We start from the raw sequence: 21,647 nt of genomic DNA on the forward strand, positions 1-21,647 counted from the left end.
CATCATCAACAAGCTGTTGCAATACCATGTTGTACCATTGTGCTGCACCATACTTGTGCTGCACCATACTGCACCATGCTGCATCCATCCTTACTGTCACCTATATGTAGCACCACTATCATTGTGCACTATGCTGCACCATTCATCATGCTGCACTAATCATTGTGCTGCACCCAATTACTGAGTTGCGCATCATCACCATTTTGCTGCATCCTTCATGATGCTACACTCATTCATGCTTGTTGTAATATATTATCATTATGCTGCACATACAACATCCAATATGCTGCAACCATTTACACTTATCAGCCTTAGCTGCTTGCTATGGCTTGCAGCCTAGCAGAGCAGCTAGGCTATGGTTGTTTAGGCTTCTTTCATATTCAGGTAGCGGAGAGCTTCTCTAGGACAACAACCAACATATTGCTTATGACAGTCCTCTAACAATCCTCCTTAACTGCCTCTAACAACCCTCCTAAACTGCCTCTAACAACCTAAACTGCCTCTAACAACCCTCCTAACAATCCTCTTTAACTGCGGATAGGTTCCCTCCATGGACTGTGTCTAGGGCACCAATGTGACACATAAGATTGCGGTTAGGGCTTGCTAAAAGGCCTCCCCTTGCTGCATTCAAACCCTTAATGAATGCGGCCTAGGACAACGTATTAGGGCTGAGGTAAGTGTCCCTTCTTGCTACATAATAAGGCCAACATTTAGAGTGCTACACAGAAATGTGGCTAGGTCTCTTTTAGACCAACGTGTAGATCTCTCCTTAGGACAACATATAAGACACTTCCTTAAGTGCTATGGCGAGGAGACTGTATTAAGGTCATCTTCATAGGGTCATCCATGACAACGATAGGCTGCAACGTAGATTCTTCTAGGATAGAGTTTAGGTTTCTCTACATTTAGGGCATGACAACATTAGAACCCTTGTTCCATGACTACGATTAGGTGGCATCTTCATTAGGCAGTGTTAGGGCTTTATTTCCTTGCCAGCGTTAGGGGCTAGGGCATCTTCTTTAGGGCTGCGTAGATCCTTCTTACCCATGGCAACATTCAAATCTAGGACATCTCTTCACTAGGGTAGCGTTGTCTCTTAGGATCTCTCCTCCCACCAAAACCCAAAGACAAGTGGAGAGGAAGAGATCACAAGAAGAGTGTGTGTTCAAATGACTAGCAAGCCACCTCTTTTTATGCTAAAATGTTGAGCACAAGTGGGGGCAATTTGGTTGGTGGCTGACCTTGACGAATTGTCCCATAACACTAATTAATTCATATCTCCATGAATACATGTCGGAATCGGATGATTTTTAGATCAATCTTACACCTCTCGACGAGAGGAATCCAAGAAAAATATCAGTTGCCATAAATAAGATGACCCACATGGAGTTTGGCCCTAGTTTCCAATTTTAATACTTATTTTATGTTTTAGTTTCTTTTTTTTTTCCAAAGAAAAAAAATGAACTTTTTATTAATAAAAATAAAAAGTTACAAGTATATGCGTTAAGCATTGAATTTGACTGTATGAAAATGGATCATACAGCCCGCAGGATACACTCCTGCCTACAAGCATAATAAAGAAAAAGGCTCTCCAGTTAACCGAAGAGCAGCCCTCAAAAACCAGCTGGCCTAAGTCTTCCTGCCCTTCTTTTTCTCCACTTTTCGCCAACCATCAGTGTTGAGCGTGGAGGCAATAATGGCGAGCTGGTTTTCTACTGTGTTCATTTGTTGTTCCTTATCTGAATCTGATCCATCAGGACTGAGACTTCGTTTATTACCACTTATTTCCAGCTGGAGGTCTTTTTCCTTTTCCTCATTTATCTCTTTTTCCTTATTGTCCTGATCTTTATCCTTTGCTGTTTTATGTTCTTCCTTCTTTGCTGTATCTGCCTTCTTTAAAGCAACATCTATATTCTGCCATCCTTTCGGCTTCCTTTGTTGTGGCTTGCTCTTGTTGAGGCTTGGACATGCATTGTACAAATGACCTATTTGTTGACATCCCCGGCATCTGAAAGCTGTATTCTCATAGTCCAAGGGTTGTTTCCACTGTGTATTATTGAAGTTCAGGATTATGCTTTCAGGTAGTCCTCGGCTAAGATCTACCTCGACACATATTCTGGCAAAGGTAAAAATCCCTTTTATATGTCTCTCTCCGTCTATCTTTAACATTCTCCCCAGGGTGTTTCCAATAGCTGTTAAAGCCTTTGAATGCCAGAAATGTAAAGGAAGGTTATGCATCCTAACCCATACTGGCATCCTTGATACCACCATGGTGTTGGCATCAAACTCAGGGAACCATGGAGTAATAAAATGTCCAGCACTGCCCCAAAACCATGGCCCTTGGTTGAGAACCGTTTCCTTTTCTTCTTCTGTGTGAAAACATACTATGAAGAACCCCTTAGGGTATAGGTAGATTTGGCAATTTTTTGTCCAAACCGTGTGGATCCATTGATACAATGCATCAGTTCTAGGCCAGAAACCATTGAATCTACAAATAACTGCATTTTTTTGTAGATCTGAGAATATGTTATTTACCTCTGGTATGTCGATGGAGATGGAGGGGCTCTCCGGTATTTGATCTACAATATATTGCCCCTGGGGTTCAGTGACAGCTGTAGATTATTTCCCCTTTCCCTTCACTGCTTCCTTAAATGTCCCTTTACTTTGCGAGCTAGTTCCAGTGCTTTCGGCACCCCCTTGTAACCTCATATTAAAAATGATTGTAGAGCCTGCCTGGATGTTGTATTCTTTCAAGGTTCTGCTTTCCTGCAGCGATCTGCCCTCATATAAAAGATGTTGTTCCTCAGCCGGGTAGCCAAACCGTTCAACGATTTTATTCTGCAGGTCTGAAACCCTGTCACTGTCAAAAGACCTGATCACGATTGTATTTCCTTTTGGCGTTTTTACAAAAATTTTCCCACCGGGTCTGGCAGTCTGGGATGGCTCTATTCTTGTCAGATCTGAGCCATCCCATACCTTATCCGATCTGTTAAAAAACTTAGTTTCCTGAGCGTAGCTTTGGATCTCACTTCCCTTACGCAGTTCCTTTGTTCTTGAAAAGGGGTTCGTGGGAAAAAAATTTGATTTTTAGTATGGGGGATTTTCGCAGTGCATTATATTAGATATCATTTTTGGGATTCAACTGCGTTAAGTAAGTCATTCAAAGTATGACCATTTCCATGAGAGGTAGTCGTAAAGTGACTAATTTCCCATGATTTTTGAATAGTTCACTTAGCACTCATTGCATCGGGTGATGCTCATAGGGGTGAAGAAGTGGGATTGAAACTAGTGAAATGTGGAGAACGAATCACATAGCATCAATCATCACTTCCGGGGCTTGCACCCGGTAACCAGGACTTCCCAGGAGGTCACCCATCCCAGAACTCCTCTGGCTCAAGCGCGCTTAACTGTGGAGTTTTTCCCCACAATCAAGCCCACTTAGCTTGCTACCCCATTTGCAAAACCTTAGCAAGTATTTTGCCTCATGAACCATTCAGGTAGAGATCCCTTAACCCTTTTTGAATTTAAGTATGGGGGATTTTCGCAGTGCATTATATTAGATATCATTTTTGGGATTCAACTGCGTTAAGTAAGTCATTCAAAGTATGACCATTTCCATGAGAGGTAGTCGTAAAGTGACTAATTTCCCATGATTTTTGAATAGTTCACTTAGCACTCATTGCATCGGGTGATGCTCATAGGGGTGAAGAAGTGGGATTGAAACTAGTGAAATGTGGAGAACGAATCACATAGCATCAATCATCACTTCCGGGGCTTGCACCCGGTAACCAGGACTTCCCAGGAGGTCACCCATCCCAGAACTCCTCTGGCTCAAGCGCGCTTAACTGTGGAGTTTTTCCCCACAATCAAGCCCACTTAGCTTGCTACCCCATTTGCAAAACCTTAGCAAGTATTTTGCCTCATGAACCATTCAGGTAGAGATCCCTTGACCCTTTTTGAATTTAAGTATGGGGGATTTTCGCAGTGCATTATATTAGATATCATTTTTGGGATTCAACTGCGTTAAGTAAGTCATTCAAAGTATGACCATTTCCATGAGAGGTAGTCGTAAAGTGACTAATTTCCCATGATTTTTGAATAGTTCACTTAGCACTCATTGCATCGGGTGATGCTCCCTGATTTGTTCCCTGATCCCCGCTTTAGTACTGCTCGGATCCAAAACCTATCCTACAGTCGCTTCTGAAGCACCGTCAGGTTGATGGCGATGTCTTGGAACCGGAGATCCATCTGCGGGCCAGCGACATCGATCATATGCCAGTCCTGTTCCTTTACATTGACTGTTATTACAGTATCCCGGTCCCCACCGATAAGGGTTCCCAGATCCGACCAGTATAGGGGTTGATCCGGCAAACGAATGTCTGAAGAGGTGAAAACTAAGTTGGATCTATGCATCAAAACCCTGATCAGAGGGAAAAAGGCCCGATTAGTCCTCGAAATCCATCGCCTGAACCGCTGCATGCCAGGATCTGCGTTTAAGAAATGCTGGTCTAAAAAAACCTTGACGATTTCTCCCTGGCCTTGGCTGCGTTTGCGTCGTCCCCTGCTACCAGTTTGGAGCGCCCCTGCACTCTCGTTGAGCTCGGCCCCAGTTTTCCTCGCGCAAACCCTCGCCATCCTTTCTTTAAAAAATTATAGTTGTAAAGATCATCTTTTTATGTTTTAGTTTCATTTAGCATAGTTTTTTTATTTTTTATTTTTATTTTTATGTAATTCAAATTCATTTCTTAGGGTTTGCCTTTTTTTTGTTTCATTTTTGGTTCTTTTGTTTTATTTATATTTCATGGCTTTTTTGTTTTGATTTTCTTTTCTTAGAACAAATCTAAAAAAATTAAAATTTGTTTGCTTAACTTATGACTTTTATTTTTTCTTTTATGTTGTGATTTTCTTTTTCTTTTTAGGTTTTGATTCATTTAAAAACATTTAAAAAACATTAAAAAACTAAAAAACTAAAAACTTTAAAAATTTTGGTGACTTTGGAATTGCGAATGAAATAAATCAAAAGAAAACTTACGGCTTTCACATAAAAAATAAATTAAATTCTTATGTGGCCTATGGCCCATAAAAAGTTCAAATTTAATTAAGTTCTTTTGATTTTTATCTTTGGTCACATTAAAAAATTTAATTGCCATATTAAATTTGCTTCATAAGCTTAGCACATTAAAAAATTACCTAAGGGATAATTAAATTCTAATTTAAAGTTCCTTGGTGTCTTTTTGTGTTGTGTAAAATTTTGTGGTATTGATTTCTCTATTGTCAAGCGCGATTAATGTTTTAGAATCATATCTAAAGATTGACTATAGGAAAAAGATAAATTCTATTAATGAAAATCATTTTAAATTTGGAATCATTGCTTAGCAGTTAAATTTCATAGCTCTTCATGGTATTTAATTGCTAGAATATCTTGCATGATAAAGTTTTGAGCATTTACATGTAATCGTTCATGATCGCCACTTTCATCACATTTATAAATTGCTCTGGATAACTTGTTTTCATTTACTTTATGGTTAATTGAATATTAAGGCATTGGTCTAAAATCATTTCTATGGTCAATTGAATATTAAGGCATTCGTCAAGTTGTTCATCCTTAAGTCTCCTAGAGCCTGTGTTCAACGGGCTATCCTCATTCATCCACCCTAGTGACTACCCCCCTTGACTTGTCTAGGAGAGAGTCTAAATGGAGTAAGGATAAGAGTGACAACCCTTACTCTGAGCGTTGCGTGGTGCCTACACACTTTGTGCAACAACACAGCCTATATGACAAAGTTAATTGAAGCAAACCCATCCACCTTTGAAGATGTTGTTAATCATTAAGAATGGAAAGATGCTATGAATGAAGAATATCAATCAATATGAAAAATGGATTTTGGGAAATCGTTCCTAGACTAAAAGAAAAATTTGTGGTAACTTCCAAGCGGCTTTACAAGATTAAACATGCAGTAGATGGAAGTATTGATAAATATAAAACAAGGTTTGTGGCTAGGGGTTTCTCCCAACAAGAAGACATCAATTATGAAGAGACATTTGCTCCTACAACTAGATACATGACTATTCAATCATTGGTCTCTTTGGCAGCATTAATGGGATGGAACATCCATCAATTGGATGTCAAGACAACATTCCTGAATGGTAGTATCGATGAAGTCTATATAGAACAACCCTTGGGATTTGAAGAGAATGATGGAGAGACTCACATATGTAGGCTGAAAAAGGCACTTTATGGCTTTAAGCAAGCTCCAAGGGCTTGGTATGCAAGGATGGACACATACCTACAAAGATTGGGCTTCTCAAAGAGCTCTGTTGATCCGAACCTCTATATCAAGGCAGTGAAGAATGAACTCGTAATCATTCTTCTATATGTGGATGATCTTCTCATAACAGGTGTGGAAGGTCGTATTCAAGAATGCAAGAAGCAATTAGCAACAAAATTCGATATGAAGGATCTAGTGCTGATGCGCTATTACTTGGGGTTTGGAAGTTTGGCAAGGACTTGGTGAGATATACCTAGGTTGAGGAAAATATGTGTTTAAGATGCTGTAGAGGTATGGCATGATGGATTGCGAAACTATGACGATCCCTGTGATCACAAATTTGAAGAGGCTAAGAAGTTTTGATTTAAGCCCCATGGATCCTACAATGTATAGACAATTGGTTGGTTGCCTGATGTATTTGGTGAACACTCAACCAAACATTTGTTTTGCAGTGAATATTCTAAGTCAGTTTCAGATAGAGCCCAAGTATGACCATTGGATAACAACCAAGCATATATTGAGATATCTGCAAGGAAAAATCCATTACTACTTGAAGTATGATAGAAAGAATGATGTCCAATTGATTGGATATACAGATTCTGATTGGGGAGGTAGTGAGACAGATGGAAGAAGCACTACTAGAGGATGTTTTAGCTTGGGATCCTCTATGATATCATGGATGAGTAGAAAGCAAGAGTCAATTGCTTTGAGTAGTGCTGAAGCTGAATACATTGCAGCATGTGAAGTAAGCAGAGAAGCTGTTTGGTTGAGGAAGTTGTTGTTCAACCTGTTTGAAGGACTGATGGACCCTATAGTTATACATTGTGATAACACCAGTTGCATAAGGTTGTCTGAAGACCCAATATTCTATGGAAAGACAAAGCACATAAATAACAAGTATCATTACATATGAAAGAAGGTGCAAGATGGAGTGTTGCAACTACAAGCTATTCTTAATGGGCTTGACAGGGGCTGCTTTATTGATTTGTATGATGACATCGCCTAGTATTGAATAAGTTGGGGAGGTTATCCTCCTAGGTGAGGTTAGTCAGAGGAGGTCTTCTGCATCCAAGAGATAGATCCAGAGTTAGTGGCGCTTCACCAAATGTTTGACGATGCGTTGGGGCCCCTCGTAGCTTATGATCAACATCTTTTGTGCTTAGGTGAATTTCAAGAGTTGTTAATTTTTTATAGGCTCCCATGTTTTCCAAATTCTTGTTTTTTCATTTGCCAACCTCATGGTGTAAGAGAAAGTGTTGTTAATTACATCCTTGTTAGCCAAAACTCCTCTCCTTTATTCATTTCTTCTTCGTTTGCCCCTCCCCCTTATCAACCATTCTATTCTTTCCTTCTCTCTTTGAGATAACACCCCCCTCTTAGCCACTCCTCATCCCAAGGGACCACCACGTACTACTTTCTATTTCAATAAGGGGGACCTAAACATCTCTACCCACCTCTGCCAGATGCTTCCCTTTGCGACCCAGTTCTCCCTACTTGATTCTACATCCACTGAGTACATTTTCCTTTTATCCATCATTTGGGACATAGTCCTCAAATCCTACCCACACTCCACTCAACCCTCTTCCACCTTGCAAAAAACCAACTACTTCCTATGAATATATGGTATCACGAGGAATGTAAAACTCTTTACGGCCAACTTTGGCATGCATTCACCCACACTCACCCTTCCTACCCCAACCTCAAAGTTTCACCACTGCAAGAAACACCTCTATGTTTCTAAGAAGAGATGGAATTATGTACTTCTCTTGCTCACTCTCCTAAACACTTACGGTTCACTATCCTCCCTCTCCACTCTCCCCTCCCATCCGACCTTAAGTATAGATCCTTGTTCTTCCACGTATCCACTCTTTATGACATCTCGGTGCAAACATAGATTGAAGTTATGTCTTCACCCTCTTCATGCTTCTTATTCTTTGGTAGTGACATCAAAGAGGCCATTTGGGTGATTAAGAACAACAAAGTAGAAAACGAGAATGGTTTTTAGGTAGAGTTCTTTAAGTGTTGTCTTCATGCTCTAGTTCCTTACTTGGATGACTTCTTCAACCATGTGGTTTGTGTAGGTCTCCCATCAACATGGTCACAACACATTATTCACTCGATACACATATTGGCCTAACTCATATTTCGACAATTATAGGACGATCATGGTGGGCCACACTTTCTCAATGCTCTATGCTACATCCCTCTAGCTACAACTCTCTAGGGAGCTTGAATTAAGGCAACTTAGAGGTATAGGACAAGCTGGATCCCAACTTGAGTGCCAAATTATTGATCACATTTTTACATTGAGGGCCATCATTGAGGGAACTTGACATTGCTCTTCGAAAGTTACTGTTGTTTTGTATACTCTTAGAAAGCTTTTGACGTTGTCCCTAGGGAGGATTTATCCCAGAGACTTAGAGACATTGGCATATTAGAAGCCCTTTTGTAAGGAATTATGCATCTATACGAGTCAGTTCTTGGTCGTCTACGCACAACACATAGGCTATCAAATTTTATTTGGAGTACTTCACTGTAAAACAAGGTTGCACCTTGTCCCCCATAATATTTGGTATCTACATTGACGAGATGGAGCCTGGAGGCCTTGCATGAGTACATATTGGACAGTGATGGTTGCCTTTTGCACCATGTCTTGATTTCTATGTTGATGTTTGTGGATAATGTGGTTCTTCTAGCCTCATCCTTAGATGGATCGCAGAGACCATTGGATTCCTTAGCCCTTTTCTGTGATCTCTATTAGTTGATGGTCAACCTATGTAAAACCAAGGTCATGATCGCCAATGGGTCAAGAAGATCCTCTTTGAACTCCATTTTTTTTTCAAAGTAGAGGAGATCGAGGTCACTAGCTGATATACTTATTTTGGGGTATTATCCACAGGACCTTGCTTAAGTTTGTGACACGTGCTTCACTCTTGAATCAACAAGGGCTATGGGTCCTTGGCCTTGTTACCAATCTTTTTAGCAGGGACACTAAGGTCCTGGGAGTCTTGTTAGATGGGCACACAGGGCAAGGACCCACTATCACCTTGGCCTAAGTGCTCACTATTTGGGCCAACACTTCCTAAACAACCAAGGGAGGAGTCCCTAATTATTTTCCGGCAACTCCAATATATGTCTCGTGCCTTGTATGCTATGTTACTAGGATTCAGATACGGATACGGATCCACTAATTTTTTGAAAATCCAGGATCCGAATATGGCAAGGATACGTCACGTACAAAAAATAAAATATAATAATATTGAAAAATAAAAAAAAAACACTTTAGAGTTCAAAAATCAAATACTCCATGAAAACATCAAACACTTTTAGAACTGAAACCATTAGATATATTATAAATGCGAAGACTGAAACACTGAAATGATGCATCCTCCCTCATACAAAGTAACAAAAAGGATCATAATATCATAAATGATAATAGTAAATACATTTACATATCCTCAAATGGATCTATATCTTGATTCTTCTGCATATTGCAACTCTACATCATGAATAGATGATGGGGGTCCTAGAATGTAGGAAGTTGCATCAATAGGCTAGACTGGTGGTGGAACAATATCCTCAAGTAGGTTAAGGTGAGTCGTGGCATTTAATGTCAGGTTCAAATCAGAGATCTCAGGCTCCACATCCCACATCCTGCTTGGACCTTTTTTATACTCTAGTTCAACATGTGATAGAGGATAGAGGTTGGAATGAACATACACAAGATCCTCAACGTTTTCCGCTCCCAACCTGTTTCGCTTCACTGAATGGATGAAGCCATATGTACTCCAATTCCTCTCAGCTGATGAGGAAATAACAACCTGTGATAATAACCTGATGGCTAGAGTAGAGAGATGAATGCTATCCCCACCATGGAAGCCCCACCAAGTAATAGGATCAAGATGCCCTTGATCGTCCATAGCTACTGGATCTGAAAAGCTACCAGTAGATTGTACAAACCCTCCAAATTCTTGGCGGACTTCCATTGCAACTCCCATATGTCTTTAAATTCTCCTCAAAGCTGTCTTGTATCCTTGTACCAGTTCAAAATCCTTGTTTGGTGTTGTTCTACCAGGTAAAGACAAAATTTTGTAATGATAGTATTTAGGGTGCAATGCATATGGCAAAAGGTGTAATGGTGTGGTCATTTTGTTCCACCTTTTTGTAACTATGTCCTTCACTAAATAATAGAATGTTTCATAAGGGTCATTTTCACTTGCCCTGATAATTTCCCTTATCCACTCCAACATACTATCAATGTTTTCATAAACTTCCCCCAAGCAAGGTGTATCTGTATCAAATGCCTTGATCAAGGTCAAGATTGGTTCAGTGAACTGTAGAAGTATTGGACCTTGTCCCACCATGCATCATCAAGAATGATGGACTTGATTTTTTGCCCTCTATCAAAAGTGGAAGTCCTCCATGATTCCCAAAGAGGGTCAATGACCATTACTTGTAATGCTTGTCTCACTTCCACAAGCCTCTTTATGACAAGAGTGTGGGAGGCAAAATGAGTTTCAACAACCTACAAGTTTCAAAAAGTCAAATCTCAAATGAGAAATCATATATAAATTTGTAATTAAAATTAAGAATTTCCAATACAAATAATAATGATTAAAAAAAGAGTATGTTCAATAGCTCCAACTTTGCAAAACCCCGATAAATGGCTTGGGACATTGAATGATTGGTTATGAACATTTGGATTTCTTTTGTTGCTACATATATTTCATTAATCCATTCAATCTCACCAATCTTGGCAAGCATAAGGTTCAATGAATGTACTGCATATGGAGTCTAAAAGATGTGATCGTATCGACTCTCCACAATCAAACTTGCAACTTTACAAACTTGTGCGTAGTTCGTAATGACTTGACAACATTATGTGGCCCCACACTTTCTATTGCATCAATAAGAATGTGGATATGAAAGATGCATCTTTCTCTATTCCACTGCAATCAACAACCTTCAAACACATTGCCCTTTGGGGGCATACTGCAACAACATTAATTAATGGACTTTTTCTTTGGTCTTTCCATCTATAAGAAATGATGGACACACCTGTTTCTGCCCATGTATCCTTAATTACCTGTAGCTGTCTATCCACATATTGTCTCTCTGATGCCAACAAAGTAGTGCGGACCTTTTCATATCCAAGGCTTTTGTACCTTTTTGGCACTTCATTAACTGCCTTAATCATTTGTTGTCAATAAGAGGAATGCACCAAATTGAATACTAGCCCATTTGCATAGATGCAACGAGCTACATGTTCATCGACTATGTCTCTACCTTGATTATTAAAAGCTGCTTCAAGAGGGCCTAGAGTGGGCCTTTTATTAGTTGTGGCAGCAAGCCTAGATGGCAATGGAGGCCTAGTTGTAGAGCTTTGCACAAGGTGTTTTCCCTTGGCAAGCTTCCTATCAGCAACTTCGTGCAAAGATGCATAGAATTTCATTTTTCTAGGACTCAAACCTTTGCTAGGTTTGCCATTTGCATCTTTTGGCCTGGTACATACTTGTACTCCCGTGTTAGTTTGACCAGTGAGATGGGCCTTCACTCTAGTATATGAGCCATTTTTGATATCTTGGCATTCATTGCACTTCCATTTAAATGAACCAGCTTCGGGATTTTTTCCAATAATCTCCACATACTGCCATAGAGGAGATTTTGGGTATGTTTTGATGATTTCCCCTTCATTCTGCTCATGCTGTGATGGTTCCATAATGATAATGGTCTATAGGTTACCTTACTGCATATAAAATTCAAATTATAATATATTAATATATTATCAATACACAATTAAAAATAAAAATACACGGTTAACAACTTAACGCGTAACACTGTTAACTAATTTGTTAAGTTGTTTTGATTAAATCTATGTATCAAGTTTTTCAATCCAATTATTTTACATAGTTATATAATCCAAGAATGATCACATCTAGAATTCTAAACTATATATAATATAAGTTATATAACCATATAACTATGGCATATAAATATATTTCACTAAACTATAAACTATATATTAATATAACTATGGCATATAATTTATAAATGATTAAATCCTAGAATTCTAACTTAATAAGTTAATATAGTTGCTATAGGGATTATATAATTCTAACCTTAGGGCTGAGGCATAGTTATAATATATATGTATAAACCAAGAATGAGTGAACAGCGAACTAGTAAACGAGTGAAATATATTTATGGCTAGTGGTAAACGCGTCCATGGTATATTTAACGAGTGAAATGCTGAGTGAACTAGCGGTAAACCCATCCGTAAAACTAGTGCGTAGTGGAGCGGTGGTAAACCGTAAACCCGACCATAAAAGTTAAAACCGTAAATGAAACAGACTACAGGCATACCTTGGTTCTACCGTCTGGTGATGAATAAGCTGACCGGTGATGAATGCAGGTGATAGAATAAGCTGACAGGTGATGAATAAACCCTACTGATGAATGATGACTGTTCCGCCTGTGATAGAAGTGTTAAACGCAACCTGCAGGTGATAGAAGCTCTGTTCCTGTGATAGAAGTGTTAAACACAGGTGTGTTAAAGTTAAACGCTGTTCTGTTCCGCAGGTGTTAAGCTCTGCTCTGTTCTGCTTGAGACTAGCTGACCAAGATATTTATGCAAAAGACAAAACCGACCTTTAATGTTTGCACACACTTCAAAAACACAAACGACCGAAACCTAAATATCTGGGCGGCAATTCCTTTTCCCTTTTGCCGGTTCCGGCAAGCGTGTACGGGATGCGTTTCTGGCGTCAACAAGCCGTTTCCGTTTTTTTTAACCGCCACCTGCCGTTTTTTGGGCGTATTCCAGTGGATCCAGATCAGATCCGCGGATCCGGGGATCTTGGCTGCCCCCCCTGCCGGTTCCAGTAACATAGCTTGTATGTAGTTAATGGGGTGGAGGTGTTCTTGAATTGTCTGTCATCCTGTATAAAAAAATGTTAAAAGCAGATCAAATTTCTACAACAGATATTAGTAGCCAAAATATTTCAAAGATATAACATGTAACTTATGGATTTTGGTCTACTGGAATTACCCTAACCAAATATGTGATTTTCCCTTGATTTTGAGGTCTGGTTAAGGAGTTATGAGTCAAAATAATTCGCTTCCCTGTATGACAGCCTGTAAAACTTGCGTAAAAACAATGGACAACAAGCTAATTTCTGTAACAGCCAATCTATTGTGTGAAAAACACCTCTAGGGAGTTACCCTGGAGTGTAGAGAGGCTAGAGGGTGATTGTAGAGGCTTTGGGGCCTCCCCTCTATCAAATTTGGGCTGAAAAGTCAATTTCCAGCTAGCTGGAAATTGATTTTCAGAATTCTAGGTTATTAACTTATTTTTAATAATTCAAAAGTTTTCTAGAAAATTATCATTCAATTTAAATGGCTGGAAAATTAAATTTATTCAATAGTAATGTCAAAATTTTATTGATAAACAAGTATACAGCTGAAAATTACAAATTCTAGTGCAATATACTTACCAAGTTACCAGGTAGGTTTGTAGAACTTGTTTTCTGATGGCTGAAAATGCAGGTCCACCAAGCAAAACGCCCTCTTAATCTGGTAATCTGCAACCAGAAGGCTAGATACAGGGTAAAATGCAAGCAAAGATAACTTTTATCTAAATGGGTTTTAGATCTAGCAATTTATTTAATATTTGCCAAAAAAATCTTGCTGTAAACTAATATAACAGTAAAAACCCGCAAACAAAAATTCTATCCTAATGCAGATATCCTTAGAGTCTCATCCTTTGTTGGAGTGTGAAGTAGATATCTCTCTAAGTCACTTTATGTCCACGGAGTGGGCTTGGTCCTCACGGAAGCCGCCCTCACCTTGGCTTAGTCGACCCTGCAATCTTCGATTCTCTTTAGGAGTGGCACTCTTATTTGACATCTCCAACCTTTGCTCTCTTTCTGCAGCAAGATACAGAGCCTTGGGATAATAAAGCCTTCTCACGAAGTGGTTTAGAACCCTTGGACTGATTTACTTGCAAAACCAAAACAAAACAAGTGGGGAACCCTAGTTGTTGGCTTCCACGCAACGTATTAGCTCCTCAATCTCAGATAATATTAGTTTCAGGATAAATTTACTAATTAGCAAAATAAAATTAGATTAAAAATAATTCAATACTCAGTGACAATAGAAAGAAGAAAAATATTAGTAGAAGCCACTCCATAATTGTGCAAGACAAATGTTTACAAAATGAATGAGCTCTTTTTATTAGATAGCACTTGTCTCAAATGAACCACAACAATTACAATAAAGGAGAGCCTAGCCTTTTATAGAAAAATATCTAAATGGTTAGTTAACAACTAGTTGACTCTCCTTATTAAAAATATTGCTAGTCTTCCATAATCCGAGACTTGAGCATTTTTTTATTTTCTTGAAAATGTTACAAAATATTAGATAATTCCCTAAGGTGGTCGAATTTGTTCAAATATCCCAAGAAAGGCCACACTTTCCCTTCTAAAATGGTATTCAAAATGAAATATCATCAAGACCCTCCCGCCCCCTCAACGTCTAGCTCCTTTGGTCCATGAAGTGAGTCGATTTGTCCACAAAAGAGAGTATGAATTGACCAAGGGAAGTCGACTTGGTCCTTTGGGGAGAGATTGGTTATCCATCTTCTAGCTTCTCGGTCCAAGGTAAGTATAACGACTAGTTGACTTCCTTAAGTGAGTCGATTTGTCCACAAAAGAGAGTATGAATTTACCAAGGGAAGTCGACTTGGTCCTTTGGGGAGAGATTGGTTGTCCATCTTCTAGCTTCTCGGTCCAAGGTAAGTATAACGACTAGTTGACTTCCTTTCCAATGGCTATCTCTGACCCCAATGGCAAATTCGACCTTGACTCAGCTTTATTTGTCAACCCTGCAATCTTCGATTCTCTTTAGGAGTGGCACTCTTATTTGACATCTCCAACGGAGCCTGTGAGATAATAAAGCCTTCTCACGAAGTGGTTTAGAACCCTTGGACTGATTTACTTGCAAAACCAAAACAAAATAAGTGGGGAACCCTATTTGTTGGCTTCCACGCAACGTTTTAGCTCCTCAATGTCAGAGAATATTAGTTTCAGGATAAATTTACTAATTAGCAAAATGAAATTAGATTAAAAATAATTCAATACTCAGTAACAATAGAAGGAAGAAAAATATTAACAGAAGCCACTCCATAATTGTCCAAGACAAATGTTTACAAAATGAATGAGCTCTTTTTATTAGATAGCACTTGTCTCAAATGAACCACAACAATTACAATAAAGGAGAGCCTAGCCTTTTATAGAAAAATATCTAATGGTTAGTTAACAACCAGTTGACTCTCCTTGTTAAAAATATTGCTAGTCTTCCATAATCCGAGACTCGAGCATTTTTTTTGAAAATGTTACAAAATATTAGATAATTCCCTATGGTGGTTGAATTTGTTCAAATATCCGAAGAAAGGCCACACTTTCCCTTCTAAAATGGTATTCAAAATGAAATATCATCAAGACTCTCCCACCCCCTTAACGTCTAGCTCCTTTGGTCCATGAAGTGAGTCGATCTGTCCACAAAAGAGAGTATGAATTGACCAAGGGAAGTCGACTTGGTCCTTTGGGGAGATATTGGTTGTCCATCTTCTAGCTTCTCGGTCCAAGGTAAGTATAATGATTAGTTGACTTCCTTTCCAATGGCTATCTCTGACCCCAATGGCAAATTCGACCTTGACTTGGCTTTATTTGTCTCTTTAATAATTCGACCTCAGCCCAATAGGGTAGATTTCCAACATTTTTTCCCTCCTGGAAAATATGAGACTTGGGTTTTGCTGCTCTGATCCTAATCTATAATGGGTCTGTCTCTATTTTTTCCTAGCCTATAGGGCATTGCCACATCATCACTAGATTGCCATGGCATCTTGTCCCAATGCCTGATCTCCAACATCCTGCATGATCTCAGAATTTTGATACCTGGGTTTTCTTTGTCTCATTGCGTTGATCACTTTTGACGTAGTGCATGCAAGAAACTGTCTAATGCTCTACCTGAAAATCCAGATGGTATAATACTATTATCCCTACACTGCTGATCAAGTTTGACTAAGCCATAACATTTCACTAAATTCTCTGACTGGAAAACTTCCACATGTCATGGGATCCTCTCTTCCCGCTCTTCAATCTTGAGCCCGAGTTGACTTTTTGACGACTTGGACTATTAACATGAAGGATAAACATGAAGGATTGCCATTGGCAATTTACTTCCTGCCAGTGAAATCTACAAATGGGATGTGAAGGATTGTCATGATTATTGTCAATGTTATCAACTTCATCATGGTAATAAATTATAATAGACATATTACCGACAAAGGCAATTTGCTTCCTGCCAGTGAAAACTGTTGCCTTATGTACCAGAAAATAGTATTCCCGACATAGATCTTGAATTTACTTCTAAGTTTTTAATTAGTTTTTGTTGAATGTTATAGTAGCTTTGGAAGGTCTTCTGCATAGGCTTGGTGTTTTGGCATGTGGAAGATGATTTATTGCCACTTTAGGTGCTTGCTTGGTGAAGTAAAGTGATTTATGTCTTTTAAGTTTTTTCCTAAGTCCAACTTAGGAAAAGTACAATAATTAAAGTCAATTAATTATTGTGGACTATCAAGTCATATTTTGAGGATAAATAATTTAATTATTTGACTTATAAATGATCTCAACCATTGATCTCCAAGATCTTCTAGAAGGGAGGTCAGGGTTAGGGATTTGGGTTTAATGAAGATTATAAAAGGAAGCATAAGGAAGAGGTGAAGAAACAAGAAGAGAAAGCAATTTTTTTTTGTGCAAGTGGCTCAGTAGACTGAAGCGCAGAGGAGGAAGAGTACAGGTGAATTCGAGGGTGTATCCAGGAGGCTGAATTGCTGGAGATTGCAGGGCTGAGTTGTTGAAGTGAAAGGGAGGTCGATTTGATTGGAGAGGCCGATTTTCCAAGGCTGGATTTCCTGAGGCACAGAGGTATATTGAAGGGAAGACCCAGGGCCGATTTTCTGGTGAGTTGCTAAGCTGAAATTCTCCATCTAAATTCCTTCAGAGGCTGATTTCCAGTGGGGGCTGAGTTACGGTTTCCAATAAATGCATTTTTCCTTGTAAGTCTCTGTGGGTCGAAAACCTTGATTTTCGAGATTAATGAATGACTGAGAATTGTTGTGGGTATTTATCTATTGCAATGTGTGATTGATTTCTCCTAATTTTTATTTTCCGCTATATATATTTCTGTAAGTTAAAATACCAATGATTTTATTTTTCGGTAATTCAAAATTTATTTGGTTAATTAGATAAATTGTTGGGAATAAATAATTGCTGGGAGAGAATAAATCTGGGCTCGTATTAGGAGATTTAACAGTTTTAATGCAGTCTTGGGAACACAGTTAAACTTCAGCATAAATTATCCCCCATAACCATAAACAGATGGGCAGGCAGAGAGGGTTAATCATATCCTAGAAATCATATTTTAAAGGACATGTCAAGGTTGTATATAATGGATGAACATTATAAGTGGAAGGGCTACTTACCATTGGTTGAGTTTGCTTATAATAAGAACTCAGGCATCTATTGGGATGGTACCTTTCAAAGCACTCTGTCAGAAGATGTAGGACACCACTTAGTTGGGACAATTTGGATGATAATGCTTGTGATTGGACAGGATATTTTTATTGGAAATGGAATATCATATGGTTTTGACCAGAAAAAAGGATAAAGGAAGCCAGTGACTGGAAAAAACTTAAAAAGTTACGCAGGCCTACGTTAGGTACTGTGAGAATTTTGTGTTCGAGATAAAATGTTCTTTACAATTAAACCATATAAAAACTTAATGAAGGAAATCAATTAGCACATAAGTTTTGTGGTCCTTTTGAAATTATTGAAAGGATTGCCTCCGTTGCATATTAATTAATTTTTCCTCCTACACTGCACACTATCACAGATCTATGATGTGTTTTATGTTTCTGTATTGGAAAGAGTCATATTCTTGTTGCAAAAATCTGCCAAGAAAGGGTAAAAACGTACCTGGGATATGCAAAATGTTTGATGGATATTGTTGCCGTATACAACAACGATTTGCTGCCATTGATTAATCACCATGTAAACCCTCTAACATCAGGCAGTTCTCACAGTTAGAATTGCAATCGGTAAGTCATTGTGAGAAAAAAGAGCTTGAATGTTTTTTTACTTTCCATAGGAAATTTTTTCCTGGTAAGTGATTTATTTTTGAAAATATTGCGTTCGACTCTCTCTACTTGTAAATGTTTTTAAAAGCTTGAGATTCTAAAGATTTTTTTTAAAATTTGGAATGTTTCTGCTACCAAACACTTGTTTTGTGTTGGACTTGCCAAAAAATTGGTGAGTCTGGCAACACTGCCATAAACTTAGCAATTATTGACGGGAATACATTCTTGACTAAGTGAGAGTCTCATTTCAAGCAGCTCTGGTTGAAAGCCTAAAGTAATTCCAAGGATAGTCAACTAGGACGTTTTTTAGGACTGTTGGATAACATATTTTCCTTCCACTTTTCCACAACATTGTTGTTGGAAGAGAGAATTCAATTTTTGTGAGCAGCATCCTCGCAGATGCTTGTCACCATGTTTAGGAAAATGGTGCTTGCATGTCAGGCTAGCCGCTGTACTAATCACAATTTCTGTACCATTCTATAAAATTGTCAAATGTGTTAAACTATTCTTGGTTCCATGGTTATAATAGTTGTGGAAAATGTTGTTGTGGCAGTGCTTTTATGGGTTGTATAAAATTATACAGTATGTTGTTGTACAACATCATTAACATTGATTTTGAAGTCAGAAGTAGGAACTAAGTAGTCACATAATTTTCATGGCACAGTGGGCTCTCCAAGCATTGGGAGGATGGGAAAATGAGCTTGAATATTGTCGGGAGCTTCTGGAAGCTGACATATTTAACAACTCTGCTTGGAATCAGGTAATGAAATTTCAATGGTTTAGTTTAAAGTTATGTCTTTGTAAAAGACATCGTTTTTCTGTTTTTGTACTCTGCAAATTCTAAAATTATGACTCTACTCCTTGACACGGTTGTATTTCCTTCAGTGCTTTGAGTTCAATGTTCAGATGCCACTGCATCGTTCTTGCCTATTCGCATTTCTGAAAACATTACAAAATGCAGGATCTTTGTCCTTGTTTCAGATCTGGGTGTGTACTAAGCAATCTGTGAGATAATCACAGCTTTCTGTAATCTGCCAATATGACTTTGTATTTATTAACAATCCATAAATTATCATTTTTCTGGGTAGGTTTGAGCTGAGGTGACATAAGCTAAATAGTTTTGATGTTTTTTGTGGCTGCGGAATTTTTATTTAAAGCTTCTAGATTGTATGTATGGATTTAATATTTATTTGCATTCACATTTTCCTGCAGAGGTATTTCGTTATAACAAAGAGTCCCTTCTTGGGAGGTCTACAGGCTATGAGGGATTCTGAAGTAAGCTTCTGTACTAATGCCATCATAGAAAATCCTGACAATGAAAGTCCATGGAGATATTTAAGAGGGCTTTACAAAGGAGATAATGAAGCTTTTGTTAATGATCCTGCTATTTCCAAAGCATGTATCTGTGTGCTGGAAAAGAACAGAAACTGTGTTTTTGCACTAAGTCTACTTTTAGATCTGTTATGTTATGGCTTTCAACCAACACCTGACCTGAATCGGATTCTGAGTACGTGGGGGTTTTCTGGTTCAGACCAAAAGTATGCTAACCTTTTGTGTCTGATCTTGGAGAAAATTGATCCTATGCGTGCCCGATATTGGATTTGGCGTAGAGACAGCCTTCCAAGTCATGTTTGCTAAACTGGCCACTATTTACATTGAATGTTAGCCATATATTTCAATAATGAAATTTATGGGCTTGGTAATATATTAAAGGGAGTTTGATTTTGTCTATTAAATTGTACTAGTTTCAGTTTACTAGGTCTGTTTGCTCAATCTATTGTTTACTTAATAGGATGTTAAAAAATAGGCAGCTACTTCTGGTAAGTTTCATGGAAATGGCTGGAAAAAATACAGTGGGCTACAAGTAAAATCTTTCAAGTGGTTAGAAAGGTTGCATCTCCATTATTCTTCGTGTCTACAACAGGTGCCATTGATGTTTTCACTGTCAGTCTTCTGCCTGCAACTATTATTATTTAATCTGGCCATCTCTTCCTCAAACTTGATGCTCTTTTAGATATCTTGAATAAATAGATTCAGCGTGTAAGAGAAACTAACAAAGGTCTATTCATAGTGGAACTTTTTCTGTTGCCTTCCCTCCAAATAGATGTCTGGAATGTTCCAGGTTTTATTTGTCTGTTTGTTTTTCAAATGTTCAATAAAAAGCCTATCATTTTGTGAAACCTTGAAGAAGCATATTAATTTGTGTTTGTTTTTCAAATGTTCAATAAAAACCTATCATTTTGTTAAACCTTGAAGAAGCATATTAATTTGTTTACAAAATCATATAGCTAGTCTGTGGTTTCTTCTGTGTGTGTGGGGAAATTGTCTAATCATAGTCATTGCATGTCACATTAGATACAGTTTGATATTAAGCCACCCTGCCTTGCATATCTCTGCATAACCTCTAGATTCAAATTTGTTGAGATCAACTTCTAGTATCATCGCACTATTTAGAAACCATTGTGTTACTCTTTCCTTCTTCACCTGGTACCAAGGTGGGACAAAGTGAGAATTTTGTCTAGACAACATTACCACACGCTGAATCACAATTAAGCAATGGCAAGGAAGTCTTACCAAGTAAATAATAATTTCATGACATTTCAAATGTAGCCGGCAACCTCCAAACATCAGACATACCAAAAGATGTTTTTATGAGTCATTAGGATAAGCATTCAGACAAATCTTATCATAACATGTTTATTATTTAAGGAACTAATCAAGTATTATTCTAGCAAGAGTAAAAGGGAAACGTGCATGCTGAGGAGCTGAAGGAACTTTGGGGGATTGCTAGGGAAAACAACACCCACAGGGCTCAGTTAGAAGGAAATTCAAATGACAGCTTAATCTATGTCTTCTATCCAAGTATTGTTTTTATAGATGCATCTTAAGTTCATATTTGTTCTATTAATCATCATTTTAAATTAAAATATCTTGGTGCATTCTGTTCAGGCCTATAAGCTGCTGTCTTTGTGAGTGCAAGATATACTGGGTGGAGTTTTTGATTGAAAATCTAGGACTTTTGTAGATATTCAGGTCAAAACTTTGACTGAAGTTTAATTGACAAATTGGCAAGGTGAACCTCCTTATAAGTAGACCATTGGAAAGGGGGCAAGGGTTCATCTTCCCGTTGATTATTTTGATTTGGGTTTTGTGAGCTCTCACACTTGGCTGCCATCATTTAT

The 21,647-nt window shown here is 38.3% G+C and overlaps 1 protein-coding gene across 1 annotated transcript in view; it reads left to right on the forward strand.

Annotated features, from left to right (window-relative positions):
• The window catches only part of FTA (farnesyltransferase A), a 92,605-nt gene extending 72,435 nt beyond the window's left edge, over positions 1-20,170 (forward strand). Inside the window, exons 4-5 of the mRNA XM_089440420.1 lie at positions 19,130-19,225; positions 19,678-20,170. Of these exons, the coding sequence (XP_089296546.1) occupies positions 19,130-19,225; positions 19,678-20,103 (522 nt within the window). The 3' untranslated portion in view covers positions 20,104-20,170. The remainder of the gene's footprint in view (positions 1-19,129; positions 19,226-19,677) is intronic.
• Positions 20,171-21,647: the final 1,477 nt, after the last annotated feature.

The sequence above is a fragment of the Pinus tabuliformis genome, chromosome 9 (assembly GCF_031772625.1).
Source record: "Pinus tabuliformis cultivar Carrire ecotype Pingquan chromosome 9, CPIR1, whole genome shotgun sequence".
NCBI classification, from domain to species: Eukaryota; Viridiplantae; Streptophyta; class Pinopsida; order Pinales; family Pinaceae; genus Pinus; species Pinus tabuliformis.